This window comes from Indicator indicator, chromosome 22 (genome assembly GCF_027791375.1).
Source record: "Indicator indicator isolate 239-I01 chromosome 22, UM_Iind_1.1, whole genome shotgun sequence".
In the NCBI taxonomy this organism is placed as follows: domain Eukaryota; kingdom Metazoa; phylum Chordata; class Aves; order Piciformes; family Indicatoridae; genus Indicator; species Indicator indicator.
In genome coordinates, this window is record NC_072031.1 from 16230702 (window position 1) to 16250940 (window position 20239).

A 20239-nucleotide genomic window follows, 5' to 3' on the forward strand; every position below is an offset into this window, starting at 1 on the left:
GCCACCCCTGCAGCAACTCGAGTCTCCTGCCCCCTAACTTCATGTTTATGGTCAGTCTGAAACCCCACCTGTGATCACCACATGCATCCTCTGCAGGACTGCAGTAAATTAAAGCACAACAGGGAATTTTAAGGAATACATCCTCTTCCTTCTTGGAGTCAGGTTACATCGACCTCCAAACATCTGGACACAGTGTCTCAGGGCTCCCAGAGGTTCTGCTGCATTAAAGGTTCATCTGCCTTTGTTCAGTCCCTGGCCTCTTCCCTTCCTCCTTGTCTCCTCTTGGTTCAGCCTGGGCTTTGGTGTCTGTGTCACTGCTCTTGTCTGTGGAACACACCATGGGATTTTAGTCAGCTCTTGCCATGGGTAAAAGCAGATCCCTGGCCCGTCCCCATTCACCCTGCTTGTGGCAGATGTCAAAAACACGCTCCTGGGTTTGCTTTTTCTTGCCCCCCCCACCCCCCCACCCCCTCCCCAAGCCTCCATTTCTTCTCAGCTACTGGTTACCAGCAGCCTCAATGACTGAAATGTAATGGTCCCTAAGGAGCAAAAATGCATTTATGGCATGAAGCTCCTTGGCTTTGAAGTTCCTCTCCCTGATGCCCAGATTGCCAGGAAGGCTTTAGTCGTCCTGTTAATGGTCATGGAGAGCACAGGGGTGGGCACAAACAGGTCCTGCTGCCTCCCAGCTCTTGGGTTTTGAGAGTCCAGAGCATGAGAAGCATGGAGAAGCCATCAGGTGGGTGTGCAGGAGTTGCAGTCTGAGGGTGGTCCATGTGGTACCTGCTCAGAAGTTAATCCCAGAATGGTAGGGGTTGGAAGGGAATCTGGAGCTCACCCAGTCCAAGCCCCTGCTCCAGCAGGGCACCCACAGCAGCTTGCCCAGGGGCACAATGGCCAGGAGGAGTTGGAAGCTCTCCAGAGGAGACTCCACAACCTCTCTGGGCAGCCTGCTCCAGGCCTCCAGCATCTCATGGCAGCTGCCCCATCCCTAGTCCTCTGTGCTCAGCCCCTGTAGCACCACAACCTTTTAGCTGTTGTGCAGAGATCAACGCCCTGAAGGAAAATGCAGCTCCAGCTTTCTGCTTTCTGCCCCTCAGGCCTCCAGGCCTTAAAGACTTACATATGTGTGCTTGATTTGATGTGCTCTGAGTATTCCCATTGAAGTCAACTAAGTGGATAAGACTTTGGCAGGATTAAAGCCAAATGAGTCCTCACCCACCATGCTGAGAAGCCGTGTTGAAGTGGGTCATTGGAGGGAAAGGAGGAGGAGGCAGGACCAGGCTTGCCCCTTTCATTTTCTGTTGCTATTTATTTAAATGAGAGGTTTTTTTAATTTTTTTTTTCTAAGACAGCTTGGGGGGTGGGAGAAGAGAGGGGGGAAAAAAAAGGCCCAGGCTGTGGTGTAACCACCACAGTCAGATGTTGTCATGGCTACTAAACAAGAAACCTAACTTTTAAAATGAGGCAAAACATGTGAATGTGAAATGGAAGAGCAAAGAGAAAAAGAGGGAGAGGCAATCCGAAAGTATTAGCTGTGAGGTGGAGGAAAATACAAACAGACAGAGTTAGGAAATTCCAGCAGGAATATGACTTGTTTCATATTCATCATAAAGGAAAAGATTAGCAGAGCTCCAGAGGGTGCCAAGTGAAATACTCCACACACATCCAGCTCTGTGATAAGAGTCCTCCTGTTGGTTTTCCTTGGCTGCTTGGGCAGTCCCCAGCTCTCTTGGCTGTGTCCTGGTGGAGATGCCCTGGTTGAAGGATGGGGATGGACTTGGTGGTTCTGCTGCCTTCTGGTGCTTTTCAGAGAGTCACAGAATCATAGAATGGTTTCAGTGGGAAGAGACCTCCAAGATCAGCCAGTCCAGCCAGCACCACCATGGCCATCAGCCCATGGCCCCAGGTGCCATGGCCACAGGTTTCTGGAACACCTCCAGGAGTGGTGATTCCACCATGTCCCTGGGCAGCCTGTTCCAGTCCCTGACCACTCTTGCAGCAAAGAAGTTTTTCCTAATCTCCAACTTAACCCTCCCTTGGCACAATTTCAGGCCATTTCCTCTCATTCCATCACCTGATACTGGACCTGGGTTGCAGGACCTGTCCTGAGGGTCTTCAGGACCAGGCTCACCCACAAGACATCTCCAAGCAGGCACCAGAGGGCTCCTGTCGAGCTTGCTAGGTCCATGCAAATAACTTTGGCTGTGTTGGGCTGGCACCACTCATCTGTTCCCTGGTGGCAGTGCCCTGACATGCCCAGGGACCATGACAGCAGTGGTGCCACCACAAGACGCCAGAAAGGAGCTGCTCTCACCACAAGTGCCTCGGAGTGAGTGCTGGGAAAGACCTCCATGGTGTCCTGGGTGGAAAATCCTGGGCAGAGCTGTAATTTGCTGCTTCATTACACTTCCCTCAGTCGTGTCTGAGCTGCTCAGGCATCTGCCAGGCAGAGGTCTGGAGGCTGAGGCTGGGGGTGGGAGGTGAATGCCTTGTGGCACAGCCCCTGCTCCCTCCTGTCACTTCACAGTGCTGGGCTGGCTGCTCCCAGCTCTCCCTCTGGCACTCACATGCTGGCTTGGAGAACCTTGAGGACTCCTTCTCACTGTCAGAAGGAATTAAGCTGCAGAGCCACTCTGAAACCACCCCAGACAATGGCAGGCTGAAGGCCATACAGTGAAGGTCCAGGATGCTCTCCCAGGCCAAGATCTTCAGGGACAGAGACCAGACTGTCCCCATGCCCAACCCCTCCAGCACAGGGAGAGGTTGCCCCACTCTTGGCTCATGGAGGGCCTTTACTCCTGCCCATGGTCCCATCCTGCTCTACCCTGGCACCATCCATTCACACACAGCCACACTGCTAAGTGCCAGGCACTGTGTTGGTAGTGCAGACAAACTGGACCAGCCAAGCTCTCTTTGTCTTCTCCCAGCTCCCTGCATCTTCTCCCAGCTCCCTGCATCTTTTCCCCTGCCTCTTTTCCCAGCTCTCTGCATCTTCTCCCTTGCATCTTTTCTCAGCTCCCTGCATCTTTTCCTGTCTCCCTCCATCTTTTCCTGTCTCCCTCCATCTTTTCCCTACTTCCTGCTTCTTTCCCCCTTCCATCTTTTCCCAGTTCCCTACATCTTCTTCCCACTCCCTATATCTTTTCCTAGCCCCCCACATCTTTCCTTAAATCCCTGCATCTTTTCCCAACTCCATGCATTTTTCCCCTGCATCTTTTTCCCAAACTCCCTGTATCTTTCCCCAGCTCCCTGCATGATCTCCCATCATCTCCTCCCAGCTCCATGCATCTTGCCACAGCTGCATCCTGGTGTTCAGCACCCTGGGAGCATTCAGAGCCCTGCCTTGTTTCATTGCTGCCACTTCAAACACTGCAGCAGCACTGCCCAGTGCCAAGCAAGTTCTGGGCTCTTGCTCTCTGCCTTGTTCCCTCTCTTCTGTCTTGGTGTCACTCTTGCTATCTCCTCACTCCCCTTGGCTAGGTGAAGCTGTTTGAATCACCAAGCCAGGTGATGCTGAGTCTTTGCTCTCTCCCTCTGCTGACAAACCCAATTAGCTGGTGAGTAATGAGGAGCCTCTTTCAAAGCAGCCCCACAGCTGATGTTGATGCATTTGGGTTCTGCTGCATGAGTCCCTTTGGAGCCTAGGAAGTAACTCATGGAGAGGCAGCTGCACTTCCTCCTCTGCTGGAGGTTATTGGGAGCTGGAAAGCCTCAAGCCCATGCAGCTTGTTTCCAAAAGTGTCTCTTTGTGATAGCAGTGCAGCTGCCAGGAGCTGCTCGTCAGTGTAAGGGCTTCTTGCAGCAGCAAGGCTGTCCAGTCACAGCTCTTCCTGGACTATCCCAACAGCTGGATATTTTCAGTCCTCTTCCAAGGCTCATCTCATATGTAAGTGATCAGTGCAGCAGTGTGAGCAGGGATCTCCTTGCAGCTGTGACCTTGGAAGTGGGTGGCATTTGCAGCTTCCTCCCCAGCATCCTGCGGGATCTACATTTCATGTGATCCCCTCTGACAGAGGCCAAACCTGGGCTGGGAAATGTGCTGTGCTCCTACCAGGAAACACTCAGCAGGCTAAACCTCTTTCTGGCTGAGAGCTTCAAAGCCCTCTGTAGGAGCTGGGCTGCTTAGGCAGCTTTCAAAGCCAGACCTTGCCATGTGTGCATCTGCCTGGGAGATAAATCACAGGTTCAGGGGTTGTAGGGTTGTTGGTTGGACTTGGTGATCCTGAGGGTCTTTTCCAACCTGAATGATTCTGTGATTCTGTGACTCACCATGGGTGGAAAAGACCTCTAAGATCAAGCGCAACCTAACTTCTGTTCCTTCAGGACACAGAATCACTAAGGTTGGAAAAGGCCTCTAAGATCATCCAGTCCAACCATCAACCCAGCACCAAACCGTGTCCCAAAGTGCCATGGCTGCAAGTTTTTTGTACACCTCCAGGGATGGTGACTCCACCACCTCCCTGGGCATCTTTTCTGTCTTCTTCTGCAAACCTCAGGGCAGGACTCTTTTAAGTGGTTGCATTACTCTGTGGTGTTAAACAGACTCCACCAGGGCCCATGCTGGAGGTGTGCTTCAGTTTCCTACAGGCAAATGAATTCACAGATGAAATCAAAGGCCCTGCAGTGAGGCTGAGCATCCTGACCCTCCACATCCCTCCCTGGCTCCATCCCACCAGCCACCCTTGGGCAGGGTTTGGTCATGTGCAGAAGGAACCACATGGCAAGGGGGAGGAAAGAGCTGAGAGTTCTCCTTTGTTTCATCATTTCATCACAGAATCCCAGAGTGCTTTGGGTTGGAAGGGACCTCTCAGGTTCATCTAATCCAAGCCCCTGCAGTCAGCAGGGACATCTGCAACTAGAGCAGGCTGAGCACCTGGGATGGTTCCAGGGACGGAGGATCTTTACTCTTCATTCCCTGCAGAACCTAATTTGCAAGCAAAGCTCCCCCAAACTGAAGACAAACTGCTGCAGATGGCACCCTCAGAGTGTGTTCTGGGAGAGGTGGTGTTTGCTGAAGCAGTTCTGCTGTCACCCAATGTACGTTTTGTTTGCTGTTTCTTGAAGTCCCCACTGCTGACAGCTTGGGGATTGCTGAAGCTGCCATCTGGGATGTGAGGGAAAGGTCTCTTTTTCCTCCTGCTGAGAACAGATTCGGAGAGTGACAGAACTTGTTGGTGGGAAAAGACCTTTAAGATCCTCAACTCCAACCACTCCCTAATTCTACCAAGCCTGGTGCCAAGCCATGGCCCTCAGCACCACATCTTTGCATCTTTCAAGCCCCTCCCTGGGCAGCCTGGGATAGGCTTTGAGAACCCTTTCAGTGAAGAATTTTCTCCTAATGTCCAACCTAAACCTCCCCAGGTGCAACTTGAAGCCATTTCTTCTTTTGGCCTCAGACTTCTTCACTTAATTCAGATTTCTTCTCTTTCTTTTTCTTCTTCATTAATCATAACATACCTGCTGGATGTTACCTGCAGGTCTTCATCCATAAAAGGCTTTTGCAGGCTGTTCTGTATGGAGAGCAGAGGGTGACCAGCCCCAAACGAGGCTCTGGTGTATTTTTTCTTGCTGTGTTTTCAGCCCCCAATTGTTTTGTGTTTCTCCTGAGCTTGCCCAGGGGCCAACAGCTCAAGTCTGGTACAGCTCCCCAGTTCAAGAGAGACAGGGAACTGCTGGAGAGAGTCCAGGGGAGGCTAGGAAGATGCTGAGGGACCTGGAGCAGCTCTGTGAGGAGCAAAGGCTGAGAGAGAACCCTGGGGCTGAGAGCCTGCAGAAGAGCAGCCCCAGAGGGGAGCTGAGCAATGCTCAGCAAGAGATAAAGGCTGGGAGGCAAGAGGCTAGGGCCAGACTCTGCTCAGTGGTGCCCAGGGACAGGACAAGGAGCACAAACTCAAACTGGAACCCAGGAGGTTCCATCTGAACAGGAGGAGAAAATTCTTTGTTGTGAGGCTGCTGAGACATGGAGCAGGCTGCCCAGAGAGGCTGTGGAGTCTCCTTGTCTGGAGAGCTTCCATACCCCCTGGCCATTGTGATCCTGGGCAAGCTGCTGTGGGTGCCCTGCTTTAGCAGGGGGTTGGACTGGGTGATCTCCAGATCTAGATGAACTCCAGATCTAGATGAACTCCAGATCTCCAACCCCCACCAGTCTGTGATTCTTTCAATTAGCTCTGAAGCTGCTGTGAGAGGTTAGTTAGGTGGAAAACTCCAGGTCGTCCTGGCCTCTGAAATACACCCAGCCTTGGCTTCCAGTGGCACTGAGCAGCCAGCTCAAGGCAAATATTTCACTGCAGATGTTGCTAAGAGCTTAAAAGTTGCTGAAATTGTGAACTTTAATGAGCAAAGAAAGTAGCTGCAAAAATACATAAACCAGAGAAGCCACCAAGGTTTCCCAGCATGGTGTCAAGCTGATCAGATGTGACATCTCCTTTACTTTATCCTTCCATTTTCCTTCTGCCTCTGGGTGTGGTCATGTGCTTCACTTTCAACTTGACAAGGGAAAGCTGCATTTAAATCAGTGCTGGGATCAAAATTCCACTGGATTTGGGGAGCTGAGTCCTGATCCAGCTTTTTGCAGCTGGCTGCTGTGTCTCCACAATTGGTCAACCCCAGACCTTGGGTTTGAATTGTTTGGAGAGGGCTTTGGGGCACAGATTGCATTCCCTAGACCTGGGCTGTCTGAGATACTTGGGAATAGTGTGGGCAGCAGGAGCAGGGAAGTGATGGTGCCCCTCTCCTCAGCACTGCTGAGGCTCCCCCTCAAATACTGAGTTCAGTTTTGGGTCCCTCACTCCAAGAAGGACACTGAGGGGCTGGAGCAGGTCCAGAGAAGGGCAATGAAACTGATGAAGAGTCTGGAGAACAGGGCTAGGGAGGAGCAGCTGAGCAACTGGGGTTGTTTAGGCTGGAGAAGAGGAGGCTGAGGCAGACCTCATTGCTCTCTACAGCTCCCTGAGAGGAGGCTGGAGCCAGGTGAGGTTGGTCTCTGCTCCCTAGGATCAGGTGATAGAATGAGAAGAAATGGTCTGAAACTGTGCCGGGGAGGGTTAGGTCGGGGAAATGAAAAAACTTCTTTGCTGCCAGAGTGGTCAGGGATTGGCACAGGCTGCCCAAGGAGGTGGTGGAGTCCCCATCCCTGGAGGTGTTCCAGAAAGCTGTGGCCATGGCACTTGGGGCCATGGTTTAGTGGCCATGGTGGTGCTGGGTTGCTGGTTGAGCTTGGAGGTCCTTTCCAAGTGAAACCATTCTATGACTGTATGAGATTTGAGCTGCTCAGCCTGCCCATGGAAAAGTTTGCTTTCAGAGTAGATTCCTTTCTGATGTGTTCTCCTCTCATAAGTTTTGCTCTTCCTTTGGCATTACTGCAGAAAAAGTGAATTTTCAAGGAGCCAGCATCGAGTGTGTGTGGAAGGGAGTGGAAGTCTGTTCCCCAGAAATAGTTTATTATATTACTTCTAAGTATTTTAGGAGTATTTTCTGCAGTCAAGGCAGATAAACAGTTCCATGTGACTTCAGGCTGAGCCAGGATTTGAGGGAGCAGGATTTAATTCTCATCCTTTCTGGCAGAGGGACTTTTCAACCCTCACATCTCCCCCAGTGAAGAAATACCCTGATTAGAGCAGAAAAGGAGGTACTGGAGGAAGGGTTTTCATTTTTGTAGTCTTAATACTGCTGGAATTTCATATTGATGATTCAATAAGCATCCAGCCTCTGTGGCAGTGGAGTTCCTGTCACTGGGGAGTGAGCTGTTGATTTATTGGCAGCCTTTATTGACTGCAGCTAAACAGGGCAGACCTCAAACGAGGGTGAAAAATGCCTCTGCTGAGTACTTCTTGTCCTGTGTCTTACTGTGAGGAGGTCAGGCCTGCTGTGAAGCAGAACTGGCAAATGCAGTGGGGTCTGTGCTTTGCCCAACCCAGGAGTCAGCCATGGTTTGTCCTTGCAGGGTCTGGGTCCTGCTGCAGCTGCTGGGAAAGGTCCTGTGGAGCTGTCTGCTGGTCTGGGTCCTCTGAAATCTGCCATGCCTCAAAGCCATGGACCCATGGACCTTCTGGGAAGGGCCAGAGGGCTGGAGATGCCTCAGAAGGGCTTCATCCTCCTGGCTGCTGTGGACAGTTGAAGGGTCATCATTTTGCCTTTTGATTAGTGACCTTCTAGTTGTTTGGGGTCTTGTGGCTTACAATTGGATTCAAAATGCTGCCTTAGTCCCATATTCCATATTCATTAGGATATGGACCTTAGGATCTTCCTTAGGACCCTCCTTAGGGCATCAGGAATATGCACCTGAGGTCCTCTCATTCAAAGGGACAGACAGTCTGTCAGCATGAAGGCAGAATTTCCTCTGTTGAGACCTTCCCACGTCCTCACCTCATCTTAATTCAGCCATCTGCACTCCCTCCTTGTTTCCCATCCCCTCCATGTGCTCCGTGGCTCACCAAAGGCATCTCAGTGTGACTGGCCGGCTGTGGGCACCGTGTCCAAGCAGGCACCTGTGGAGCCTAGCATGACAAATGACCACACCAGGTGGTTTCACAGCAGCAAACCACCAACTGGAGGTCCACCAGCAGGAGCAGTGCAGGACCACACCATGACCACCTCTCTGCGGCCCTGTGGTTTCCCACGGGGACATCTGGAGCTGTCTGCATCCGCTTCCAGAAGCTCATCCAGCCAGCAGCTCCAGCAGCCTGTGGAGCTGCTCAGGGCTTTTTTTTTTTTTTCCTGACAGTTTTATAACCTTGAATTTGCACCTTATAGCCAACGATGACAGTTGATGATTAATGGCTGTGGTGGAATTTTTCTTGTGATGTCTTAATACCCAGGCATGGAGCAGACCTCAGCAGGGAGGAAAAATAAAAACCTGCAGCAACAGGCTCCCAGAACAACTTGACTAAGGCAGCAGTGCCCAGTCCAGCTTGAGCTGTCCAAGAGAGAGGGTTATATTTAGGAGTGTTTTTTTAGGGCTGTAATGCTGTTTGCTAGGTGTCTGCCTCAGGCTGGGAACTGGCTTGGAAGGAAGCTGAGAAACCATTTTTCACACATACCTTCCTCAGTGGCTTTCCAGTAGAGCTGGCTTTGAGTTCATTCTGCTGCTCTGCTCTGATCAGATGCAGTGCTGCATCCAGCTCTGGAGCCCTCAGCACAGGAAGGACATGGACCTGGTGGAGCAGGTCCAGAGGAGGGCCATGAAAATGCTCAGGGGTTTGGAACAGCTCTGCTATGGGGCAGGCTGAGGGAGCTGGGGGTGTGCAGCCTGGAGAAGAGAAGGCTCCAGGGAGACCTCAGAGCAGCCTGCCAGGACCTGAAGGGGCTACAGGAAGGCTGCAGAGGGACTGTTCCCAAAGGCTGCAGGGACAGGATGAGAGGCAATGGTTTGAAATGAGAGCAGAGCAGATTGAGATTGGATGTGAGGAACAAGTTCTGCACCATGGTGGTGCTGGGACAGTCTGTGCACAGGGAGGGAGCAAGTGCTCAAGGAGTGTGCCTGCAAGGTGTTCCTGCTCAGGTATTATGATGATTTGTCATGCTGTGCTTGCATTCTGGTAGAACTCCTGCCTTTCTCACTGGTCACCAAGGAATAACCTTCCAACCCCCACCATGCTGGGATGCTGTACAGGCAGGGGCAGGACAGACTTGATGGCTTCTTGTGATCACTCGCAGCTTTCTCCTCCTAGGTTTGCCTCTGTAAATAACGTATAGTTCTTCCAGGCACCTCATTTTTGGCTCTTTTATACCAATGGCTTAACATCAGGAACCTCCAGGCCTGTGTGGTGACCATATCTGCATGCTCAGATGGAGCCTGCAAGCTTCAGCCAGCCCTCACCCATGTGTAAGAGTTTACAACCCCTTGTTGTTCCTTCTGGACAAATAGGGAGGCTGCTCCGTGGAATATGAGCTTCTCCTACCTACTGTATGGTCACAACAATCTGTGATTTCAGAAAATAAAACCCCAGCCAAACAAAGAAGTCTGAACCTGTAAAAAAAGTTATGGGTGTAGGTGCCCATATTCTGACAGAGAGGGGTTTGGGAACGGGGCAGGGGACAGAAGTGTGAGGAATAATTGTTTTTGGGCCTAGAACCAGGAAAACTACTTTTTCCAAATTAATCCAGGGAGAGCCATGAATCCCCAGTATTTCATATCACACTTCATAAAACTCCAGTCATAATCCATAAAACTGACATTATTAGATTAAAAACCTCAGTTCCTCCTAGAAGGAGCTCGCTCATTAGACATGCTGTAGTTTTATAACCTTAAAGTTCCTACCCAATTACCATGATTAATACTGTGCTTTAATAAAAAAATCTTAGAAATCACCACAGGGGTTGATACCATCTCTTGGGGATAATTGGGCATTGAAATATTGTCCAGCAAGAGAAGGAAGCTCCCTAAAACACCAATCAGGACTGAGGGAGGAAGGGAGCAGCCCATCCACCACAGCTAAGGGCTGGGAGGGTGGAGATGTGCAGATGTCTTGGGTTGCTCTCCTGACAGGGAGCATAGAGTGTCCAAGCCTGGCAACACAGAATCATGGAATGGGTTGGGTTGGAAGGGACCTTAAAGCTCATCCAGTTCCAACCCCCTGCCATGAGCAGGGACACCTCCCACCAGCCCAGGCTGCTCAAGGCCTCAACCAGGAACAGCTCCAGGGAAGAGGCAGCCACGACCTCCCTGCAGAGACTGGAATTACTGTGAGATGTGTTCAACAAACTCTCCTTCTTCATGCAGCTGATGAGGAATCATAGAATTGTTTCAGCTGGAAGAGAGACTCAAGATCACCAACTCCAGCCTCCAACCCAACACCACCACAGCCACCACAACATGTCCCAGATCATGTTCTTGAACACCTCCAGGCATGGCAACTCCACCACCTCCCTGGGCAACCTATTCCAATGCCTGACAGCTCCTAATTACCCACCCTGTTTAATTATCCAGAATTCTGAGGAGGAAAGCAGCATTTCAAGGTGAATTACACACAGGTGTGAAGCCCTTGGACACAAGTTCTCCTGGGGGTTTGGTGCTCCCCCTTTGACCTCAGCGTGATTTAACTCGATGCATATTAATCAGCCTGTGTTCATTAACACAGCTCTCAATTAGCTGACCCTGTCCTGGTGGGGTTGGCCTGGTGCAGTTGCAGGAGCATTAAGCAAACAACTCCCTGCTCTTTGCCACTGGTGCTGGAGGCTCCATTTACAGCTTCATGCGGCGCGGCTGGGTGGTCTGCGGGAGGTTCTGCAGCAGTGATTCACCTCTCTTTATTGCTTGGAAGGCAGAAGCAAGAGATCTTATTTCCTCCAGCCCTTAAAAATCAGGGGATTCAAAAATAATACAAGTTTGGCACTTGCTGGTCTGTGGGTGGAATCATGAACCTGACACGTTTTTAACTTGGCTTACTGTAAGCGAGGCTCAGTGCTTGCCCCAGCTCGTGTGGCTGCTGCTGGGCACTGGCAGAGATGGCACACTTGGGGCAGGGCGTGCCCAGCAGGTCAAGAAAGTCTTCAGCTCCCTCTACTCTGCCTTAATGATGCCACAGCTGGAGTACTGGGTCTAGCTCTGGACTTCCCAGTTGAAGAGAGACAAGAAACTGCTGGAGAGAGTCCAGCAGAGGCTACAGAGATGCTGAGGGGCCTGGAGCAGCTCTGTGAGGAGCAAAGGCTGAGAGAGAGCCCTGGGGCTGAGAGCCTGCAGAAGAGCAGCCCCAGAGGGGAGCTGAGCAATGCTCAGCAAGAGATAAAGGCTGGGGCAAGAGGCTGGAGTCAGACTCTGCTCAGTGGTGCCCAGAGACAGGACAAGGGGCACAAACTGGAACCCAGGAGGTTCCATCTGAACAGGAGGAGAAACTTCTTTGGTGTGAGGGTGCTGGAGGCCTGGAGCAGGCTGCCCAGAGAGGTTGTGGAGTCTCCTCTGATGGAGAGCTTCCAGACCCTGTGGCCATTGTGCCCCTGGGCAAGCTGCTGTGGGTACCCTGGTGGAGCAGGGCTTAAACTGGATTTGTGATAGGGAGGATCTGCTGCAGAGCTCCCTCTGTGATCATCCTGAGTGAGCACTGCTGAAACAAGAGTTAGTTGCCAAAATTCTTCTGCTCTCTGCCTGTAATGCAGCTGTAACACATCCACATCTTCATCTACCCTTGTCCAGTATGTTTAGCTTTAGATTTTTTTCAGGACAGGAACTGTCCTCCTACCATCTGTGTTGGCAAGTCCAAGCTCAAACGGTCCACGTGCAGCCGGAGCTGCCTCGTGTTACGTGTTTATAACAAGAACCTACAAACAACCCTCCATGGAATGCCCTGGAGAAACCCAGGTGTGTCCCCACAGCCACCACCCTGGGGCTGGCTTCAGGTGACACATCCTTATGTTGGCACTGGAGCAAGTTCACAATGCCCATTCCACACCTGAAAGGAGGTTGGAGCTGGCTGGGGTTGCGCTCTTCTCTCAAGGAGCAAGCGACAGGACAAGAGGAAATGGCCTCAAGTTGCACCAGGAGAGGTTGAGGTTGGACATTAGAAGAAAATTCTTCACTGAAAGGGTTCTCAAAGCCTGGCCCAGGCTGCCCAGGGAGGTGGTTGAATCCCCATCCCTGGAGGTGTTTGAAAGATGCAGAGATGTGGTGCTGAGGGACAAGGTTTAGCACCAGGCTTGGCAGAGTCAGAGAATGTTTGTAGTCAATCTTGAAAATCTTTTCCAACCAATACAGTTCTGTGATTCTGTGACCTGGTATAAGTGTCAGTGTCAGCAAGGCTGAGCTGGATGCAGTCCCTTTTTGGATGGAACATGGAGGAGTTAAATGCTTCTGATGTTTTGGTTTAAAAGCCACAATGAATCTGAAAGCAACACTACAAAGCTCTGAGTCTGTCAGCTCTCAGCACCCCTGGTGGTGTCAGCACACTCTGGGCTCCTGCCTTCCAAAGGTGAAGGGGCAGAGGGGATGGAAGAGGGCTGTGCAACACGTGGGGTGCTGCAGCACGGATCAGGAGCAGAGCTGTCTGTGGGATGCTGGGGCTAGGTTATGTGTGGGAGGGCTCCTGTGCACCGGGTGGAAGCACTAACCTGACACCTGGGTGGAGAAGACAAATGTGGCATGAAAACGCAGCAGGAGGGGCAGGGCTGCTTGAGCATGAGAAATGTGAACATCACTGTACAAGTTCCTGGTGAGGTCCCTCTGATAGCCTCCATACGGTCCCTGTCAGCACCCAGGAAGATTGATGGCACCTTGCTGGGGTTGAGGGCACAGCTGGGGGGTAGGCAGGCAGGGAAGCCCTCGGGGAGAGGAGAGCAGAGCAGAGCGGTTGGATATGCCTTGAAGGGGAGGAGTGGAGAAGGGAGGTGGCTGTACAAATACAACAGGGAGGGCTGGCAGCAGGTAAAATGCTGGCTTACAAAAAGCTCCTTAAGTAGAGAGTGGGCTTGACTAAATTTAGGCTAAAAGAGGAATTAAAACCAGTGCTGGTGAGGAAGCAGAAATTGCTCTGTGCCTTTGGGTTGGTATGAAGTTCTAACGAAGGCTCTGGTGGGGTGCTGGCACCTACCCTGAGCAGAGGTTTGCTCATGGCTACTGGGGGAACATGGTGAGGAAATGGCATTGTGCAGCTGCAGGATGAAGCCACCTGCTGTGAAGATGTCATTCCTGACTAGGCTAAACAGGCAGTGCCCAAAGATCACAGAATCACCTGGCTGGAAAAGACCTTAAGAGTCCAACCAGAACCTAACATCTCCCTGCACACAACTCTTAGACCATGGCCCTGAGCAACTCATCAAAGCATCTTTTAAACTCCTCCAGAGGAGGTGACTCCACCACTGCCCTGGGCAGGCTGTTCCAAAAGGTGACCACCTAATGTGCCTGAGGCCTTGCTGGGGAATGGCAGAAAGCTTCCTCACATCTTTCAAGTCATTGGAAAAGTAAGACCAAAAAAAAGTTGCCCAGAGAAGTGGGAGTTTCTCCCATCCTTGGAACCATCCCAGGTCAGGTTGTTTGGGGCTCTGAGCACCCTGCTCTGCTTGCAGACATCTCTGCTGACTGCAGGGGAGTTGGGTTAGATGAGTCCCTTCCAACCCAACCCAGTCTGGGATTCTATAAAACTCCAAGACGTGCCTGCAAAAAGCTTTTCCCAACATGTAGAGATATTTATGGAGGCTCCTCCAAAGGCTTACAGATTTTTCCACTTTCTCTGACTTTCACATGCAAAACATTCTCCTAAATGGCCAATAAAAGCTAAAGAAAAATAAAAAGCCTCTTAAACCCTCCTCACTTCTATATTTAATGCTACTCTTTAATTAGAAGCTCCAATATTTCCTCCAGGAAGGTTTCAGGAATGTTGCTGTCACAGATACCTTGGCATAAGCAGGAAGGGGATGGATCCCCTTGGGACCCAACCACTGTGCTGACACCAGGAGCAGTATGGAAATGAAGTCACTCTATACCCTGCCTGATCTTGCTCCTGCTGAAAGCAAGGGCAGAGCTCACGTTGCAAGCCAGTGATGTACCTTTGGGCTACAGCCTGGGCAAGGAAAGGTTTGCCATCACTGCTGGAATCATGGATAATCAGCAAAGCATGTGCTAGGGTGCTAAAAACCATCCAGCATTTCCTTCACCACAATTTATTTGCTCTTTACAACCTCGTGGCACTCTACAGCTCCCTGAAAGGAGGTTGGAGTGAGGTTGGGGTTGGCCTCTTCTCCCTAGAGTCCAGTGATAGGACAAAAGGAAATGGCTTCAAGTTGCATCCGGGAGGGTTAGGTTGGACATGAGAAACAATTCCTTTCCTGCAAGAGTGGTCATGGATTGGCACAGGCTGCCCAGGGAGGTGGTGGAGTCCCCATCCCTGGAGGTGTTCAAGAAACCTGTGGCCATGGCACTTGGGGCAGGGTGGCCATGGTGGGGTTGGGCTGATGGTGGCCTGGGTGATCTGGGAGGCCTTTTCCAACCAAAACAACTCTGTGGCTCTTTGCTGCTGTCATGGAGGCAGGTGCTTGTTGTCACTCAACCCTCCACTGCTTTTTTATCCCCTTCAGGTGCTTCTGATCATAAGTGGAAACCTGAGCTTCCTCAACTGGCTGACCATCATCCCCAGCATCGCCTGCTTTGACGATGCCAGCCTCAGCTTCCTCTTCAGCTGCAGGCAGGGAGGGCTGAGGGAGCGGCTGGCACAGATGCAGCTCAAGGGGGCAGCTGAGAAGCAGCTTCCCTTAGGTGAGTTATTCCCAGAGCAGTGGCACAGAGGTGTCTGCTGAGCTTATCTCAAAAGCTGTCTCCTTCTGGAGCAAACCTAGGCAGGCAGGGAGGTGTCTTTGCCCCCTTTGGTCTCCTCTGTGGGCTGGAGGGTTCCTGGACTTCACGCAGCAGAGGATGAGCTGGGACTGGGTGATTTATTTTTCTTTTTGACTATTCAAGGTCAAGGATGAAAGAGCCTTGAAGTGAGGATTTTGTGTTAGAAGTCTTGTGTTTGCTGTTCTCTCCCCCGTGGAGCAGTGGCTCAGGGATCCATCTGCCCTCCTGCCCTCTGCACCCAGCTGTGCTAGGGCTACACAAGCACCTGGCTTAGTAACTGGACATGGGCTTGGGCTTCTAGACAGATTCAGCTGAAAGAGAGAGTAGCTGTAAAATTCTGGCTGAATTTGGATTTCTGCATCTGTTTTTTTCTGCCAGCAAAGCAGAGGCTGCTGAACTGGTGCTGAACTGGTGCTGTGTGGCAGGGGAAGTCCTCACCACTGGGTCACCAGAGCAGAAGCCAGGAGGGAAGCCAGCCATGCCTGGCTCATCACCTGAGTTTGCAAGGCTCTGGCCAGATCCTTGAAGTCTGAGTGTTTCATTCCTGTGGAGCCCTCAGGCTGCCATCACCAGTGCTCAGCTCCTGCCTGCTTCACCCAGAACCCTCTGGCTCGTGCCCCAGGCTCCTTCCCCAACTCTTGCTCCATCCACACCACATTCTGGTTGGATTTGTCTCCTGTGACCCCAAGGGCATGGTGTCAGTCACCACCTGCTGAAGGATGAGCAGCCCATGTATGGCCATAGAGTATGACCTGAGGAGCTGCTGGGGGCAGTGTGCTGCAGAGCTTTGTGTCTGTCCCTACTCTTTAACTGCAGACTAGGAAGTTCAGTCCAAGAAAGACAAAAAAAAGAAAAACATCTTGATGGACTCAGACTGCCCTGGCAGCAGCACAAGAGGGTGAGGGAAGGCATCTCAGTGAGCTCCTTCCCAAATCAAATGATTCTCCAGAAACCTTCTCAGACTAAACAGTTATTAATAGCTTCTGGGAGAGGTTCAAATAAACATCCCTCTCCTGCAGAGATAAGGGGAAGGCTGCAAGTGAGGGCTTTGAATCTGATCCTTTGGCTGCTAATGTTAAATAAATGGAGAAGGGCCATAAGGGTAGAACCCCTCAGAGGTCAGGGCTGCTTGTTTGTCCCATGGCAGGAGGTGTCTCCTTGGCTGCAAATCCAGCACTGCTCCTGCAGACCAAAGCCCAAAGTGCTGGTGGGACAACACAAGCCTCATACCTGAATGATAAGCAAGGAGAGAAAATGCCAAAGGAAAATGAGGTTTGAGTGTGGAGGTAGTGAGGGAGAGGGCGGGAGGAGAAAAGAAATAAGTTTAGGGCAGTGAGGAGGAGACAACTTCAGGGAGGAATGGAGCAGTCCCAGAAGACAGGAAACTGGCCAATGTGACACCCATCCACAAGAAGGGACGGACAGAAGAACCTGGGAACTACAGGCCTGTCAGCCTGACCTCAGTGCCAGGGAAAATCATGGAGCAGATTGTCTTGGGGGTAATCACTGCATACCTGAAGGATGGCCAAGGAATCAGGCCCAGCCAACATGGATTTAGGAAGGGCAGGTCCTGCCTCACCAACCTGATCTCCTTCTATGATCAGGTGACCAGCCTGGTGGACGTGGGAAAGGCTGTGGATGTAGTCTACCTGGACTTCAGCAAGGCCTTTGACACTGTCCCCCACAGCAAACTCCTGGCCAAGCTGGCAGCCTGTGGCTTGGACAGCAGCACTCTGCTGGGTTAGGAACTGGCTGGAGGGCAGAGCCCAGAGAGTGGTGGTGAATGGTGCCACATCCAGCTGGCAGCCTGTCACTAGTGGTGTCCCCCAGGGATCAGTGCTGGGCCCCATCCTGTTCAATATCTTTATTGATGATCTGGATGAGGGGATTGAGTCCATCATCAGTAAATTTGCAGATGACACCAAGCTGGGAGCAGGTGTTGATCTGTTAGAAGGTAGAAGGGCTCTGCAGAGGGACCTTGACAGGCTGGACAGATGGGCAGAGTCCAACAGGATGGCATTCAACAAATCCAAGTGCCAGGGGCTGCACTTTGGCCACAACAACCCCATGCAGAGCTACAGGCTGGGGTCAGAGTGGCTGGAGAGCAGCCAGGCAGAAAGGGACCTGGGGGTAGTGGTTGACAGCAGCTGAACATGAGCCAGCAGTGTGCCCAGGTGGCCAAGAGAGCCAATGGCATCCTGGCCTGCATCAGGCATAGTGTGGCCAGCAGGAGCAGGGAGGTCATTGTACCCCTGTACACAGCACTGGTTAGGCCACACCTTGAGTACTGTGTCCAGTTCTGGGCCCCTCAGTTTAGGAAAGATGTTGAATTGCTGGAGCATGTCCAGAGAAGGGCAAGGAGGCTGGGGAGAGGCCTTGAGCACAGCCCTATGAGGAGAGGCTGAGGGAGCTGGGACTGTTTAGCCTGGAGAAGAGGAGGCTCAGGGGAGACCTCATTGCTGTCTACAACTACCTGAAGGGAGGTTGTAGCCAGGTGGGGGTTGGTCTCTTCTCCCAGGCAACCAGCACCAGAACAAGAGGACACAGTCTCAAGCTGCACCAGGGGAGGTTTAGGCTGGAGGTGAGGAGAAAGTTCTTCACAGAGAGAGTGGTTGGCCATTGGAATGTGCTGCCCAGGGAGGTGGTGGAGTCACCATCCCTGGAGGTGTTCAAGAGGGGACTGGACGTGGCACTTGGTGCCATGGTTTAGATAGTCAGGAGGTTTAGGGTGACAGGTTGGACTCGATGATCTTTGAGGTCTCTTCCAGCCTTCTTGATTCTATGATTCTATTCTATGGGGGGGCTGGAAACACTCCATGCACAGCCTACACAGTAGGAGGGCAGTTGTGAGCAAGGTGCAAGTGCCAGCTGTGGTTTTTCCCCTGCATCAAACCCTGATTAATCTGACATTGTAGACATTTTTCTTTTTAGCCCTTTCTCAGACTATTTAGAGAAAGGCAGATCCCTGGAGCCAGTGTCCAGCCCTTGGCAAGCTCAGCCTGATCACAGCAGAGAGTTTGTCAGCCCCAGCTCAAGAGCTGATAGCAGCTGTGAGCACCCAGGCAGGGTCCTGGCCACCACGTGGGGAGCAGAGCCCATCCCTAGTGGGGAAATGATAGAATCCTAGAATGGGTTGGGTTGGAAGGGACCTTAAAGAGCATCCAGCTCCAACCCCTGCCACGGGCAGGGACACCTCCCACCAGCCCAGGCTGCTCAAGGCCTCATCCAGCCTGGCCTTGAACCCCTCCAGGGAGGAGGCATCCACAGCCTCCCTGGGCAGCCTGTTCCAGTGTCTCCCCACCCTCCCTGGAAAGAATTTCCCTAACTCCCCTCCTTCTGGTCTGCTTTTGTGTCCTGAACAGGCTGCTACATCCGCAGAGTGGTGAACATCTCCTTTGGCCTCCTGATTGCTTATCTCAGCATCCCAGTTGTCCTGAACCTGCTCAACTCCAGACAAGTCATGAACACCTCCTTCAACCCTCTCAGGATAGTGAACACCTATGGAGCCTTTGGGAGGTATCACTGTTTTGGTGACACATCATCATGGCCTTCAACTGTGCCAGGGGAGGCTCAGGCTGGGTGTTAGGAACAATTTCTTCACAGAAAGGGTCCTCAGGCTGCCCAGGGGGCTGGTGGAGTCCCCATGCCTGGAGGGGCTTAAAACCCCATGGATGTGGTGCTGAGGGAGGTGGCTTAGTGGTGGTGGGTTGTGAGCTCTTGGTGAGTGGTTGGACTTGGTGATCCCAGAGGTCTCTTCCAACCTCAACACTTCCAAGAGGACACAGTCTCAAGCTGTGCCAGGAGAGGTTTAGGCTGGAGGTGAGGAGAAAGTTCTTCAGGGAGAGAGTTGTTAGAGGCTGGAATGTGCTGCCCAGGGAGGTGGTGGAGTCACCATCACTGGAGGTGTTCAAGAGGGGATTGGAGGTTTAGTGGTCATGAGGTCTTGGGTGACAGGCTGGACTTTGATGATCCTTGAGGTCTTTTCCAACCTTATTGATTCTGTGATTCTGTGGTTCTGTGATCCTAGAGCTTTGCTGCTCTCTCCAGTATGATTGGTAGGCTGGGAACCTTCAGCATAAGCAGATGTCCTTCCAGCCTGGGAATGTCTGTTCAGGAGAGTGAAGGAGGGAAGGAGCAGGTTTCCTTCCCACTGAACTCTCTTTTCCTTGAGCCACTTTTAGTGAGCTCATTTCCAGTGATGCAGGATGAAAATGTCCAGAGGAGAGTTCCTCCAGTGGACCTTCACCAGCCCCAGCACACTGCTGACCTCCTCCTGCCCTGTCCCTCCTGTCAGGACTCACACAGAGTTCCTGGCTGGCAGGTTTGTAGGCCAACAAAAGGAACTGCTTTTTCCAACCAGTGACTTGGGGAATTCACTGCTACAGGAAACTGTGGAGACAAAAACTGTGAATGGCCTGTGAATGGTCCAAGGAGAGGACAACCCAGCAGCTGCCTTCAGCTCAGGAAAGCCCAGTTCCATCTGCAAGGTGGGACCAGGCAAGGAAAACATCTCCAGTTGAGCTTGGATGTTGTTTAAACATGAGTCTGGGCTTAGTGGGGACAGGGCAGCAGGCTGAGCTCAGCCATGGTTGGGTTCATCATAGTGGTCCTTGTGTGCTGCCCCTCCCAGGCAGTTCCTGAGCAGGGCAGCTAAGGAAATGCTGAACAAGGCTTCCTCAGCACAGCCTACCAGGGGCAACAACAGGGCCAGGCTTCTCTGAGGCACCTCTGGCTTGACCACCACCTCACCATGGTGGCCAGGGGGTGTTCCCCAGAGGTCTGAGCTCAGCAATGGGATGTGCAGCTCTGAATGAAGTCCCACCAGGAGTTAAACAGGGGTTATAAAAGGTGAAGAGCATTGGTTGTTGAGAGGTTTGGCTGAGCAGGTCTCACCATGAGCAGTGGAGATGCAGAGGAACACTTCAGATGAGTAAGATATTTTTCCCTAGGTTTTGTTTTTCAAATAGCACAAATTTC

The 20239-nt window shown here is 51.9% G+C and overlaps 1 protein-coding gene across 1 annotated transcript in view; it reads left to right on the plus strand.

Moving 5' to 3' along the window:
* LMF1 (lipase maturation factor 1) overlaps positions 1 to 20239 on the plus strand; it is a 187339-nt gene that overhangs the window by 142948 nt on the left and 24152 nt on the right. The window contains exons 7-8 of the mRNA XM_054390883.1: positions 15007 to 15184; positions 18625 to 18778. Of these exons, the coding sequence (XP_054246858.1) occupies positions 15007 to 15184; positions 18625 to 18778 (332 nt within the window). The remainder of the gene's footprint in view (positions 1 to 15006; positions 15185 to 18624; positions 18779 to 20239) is intronic.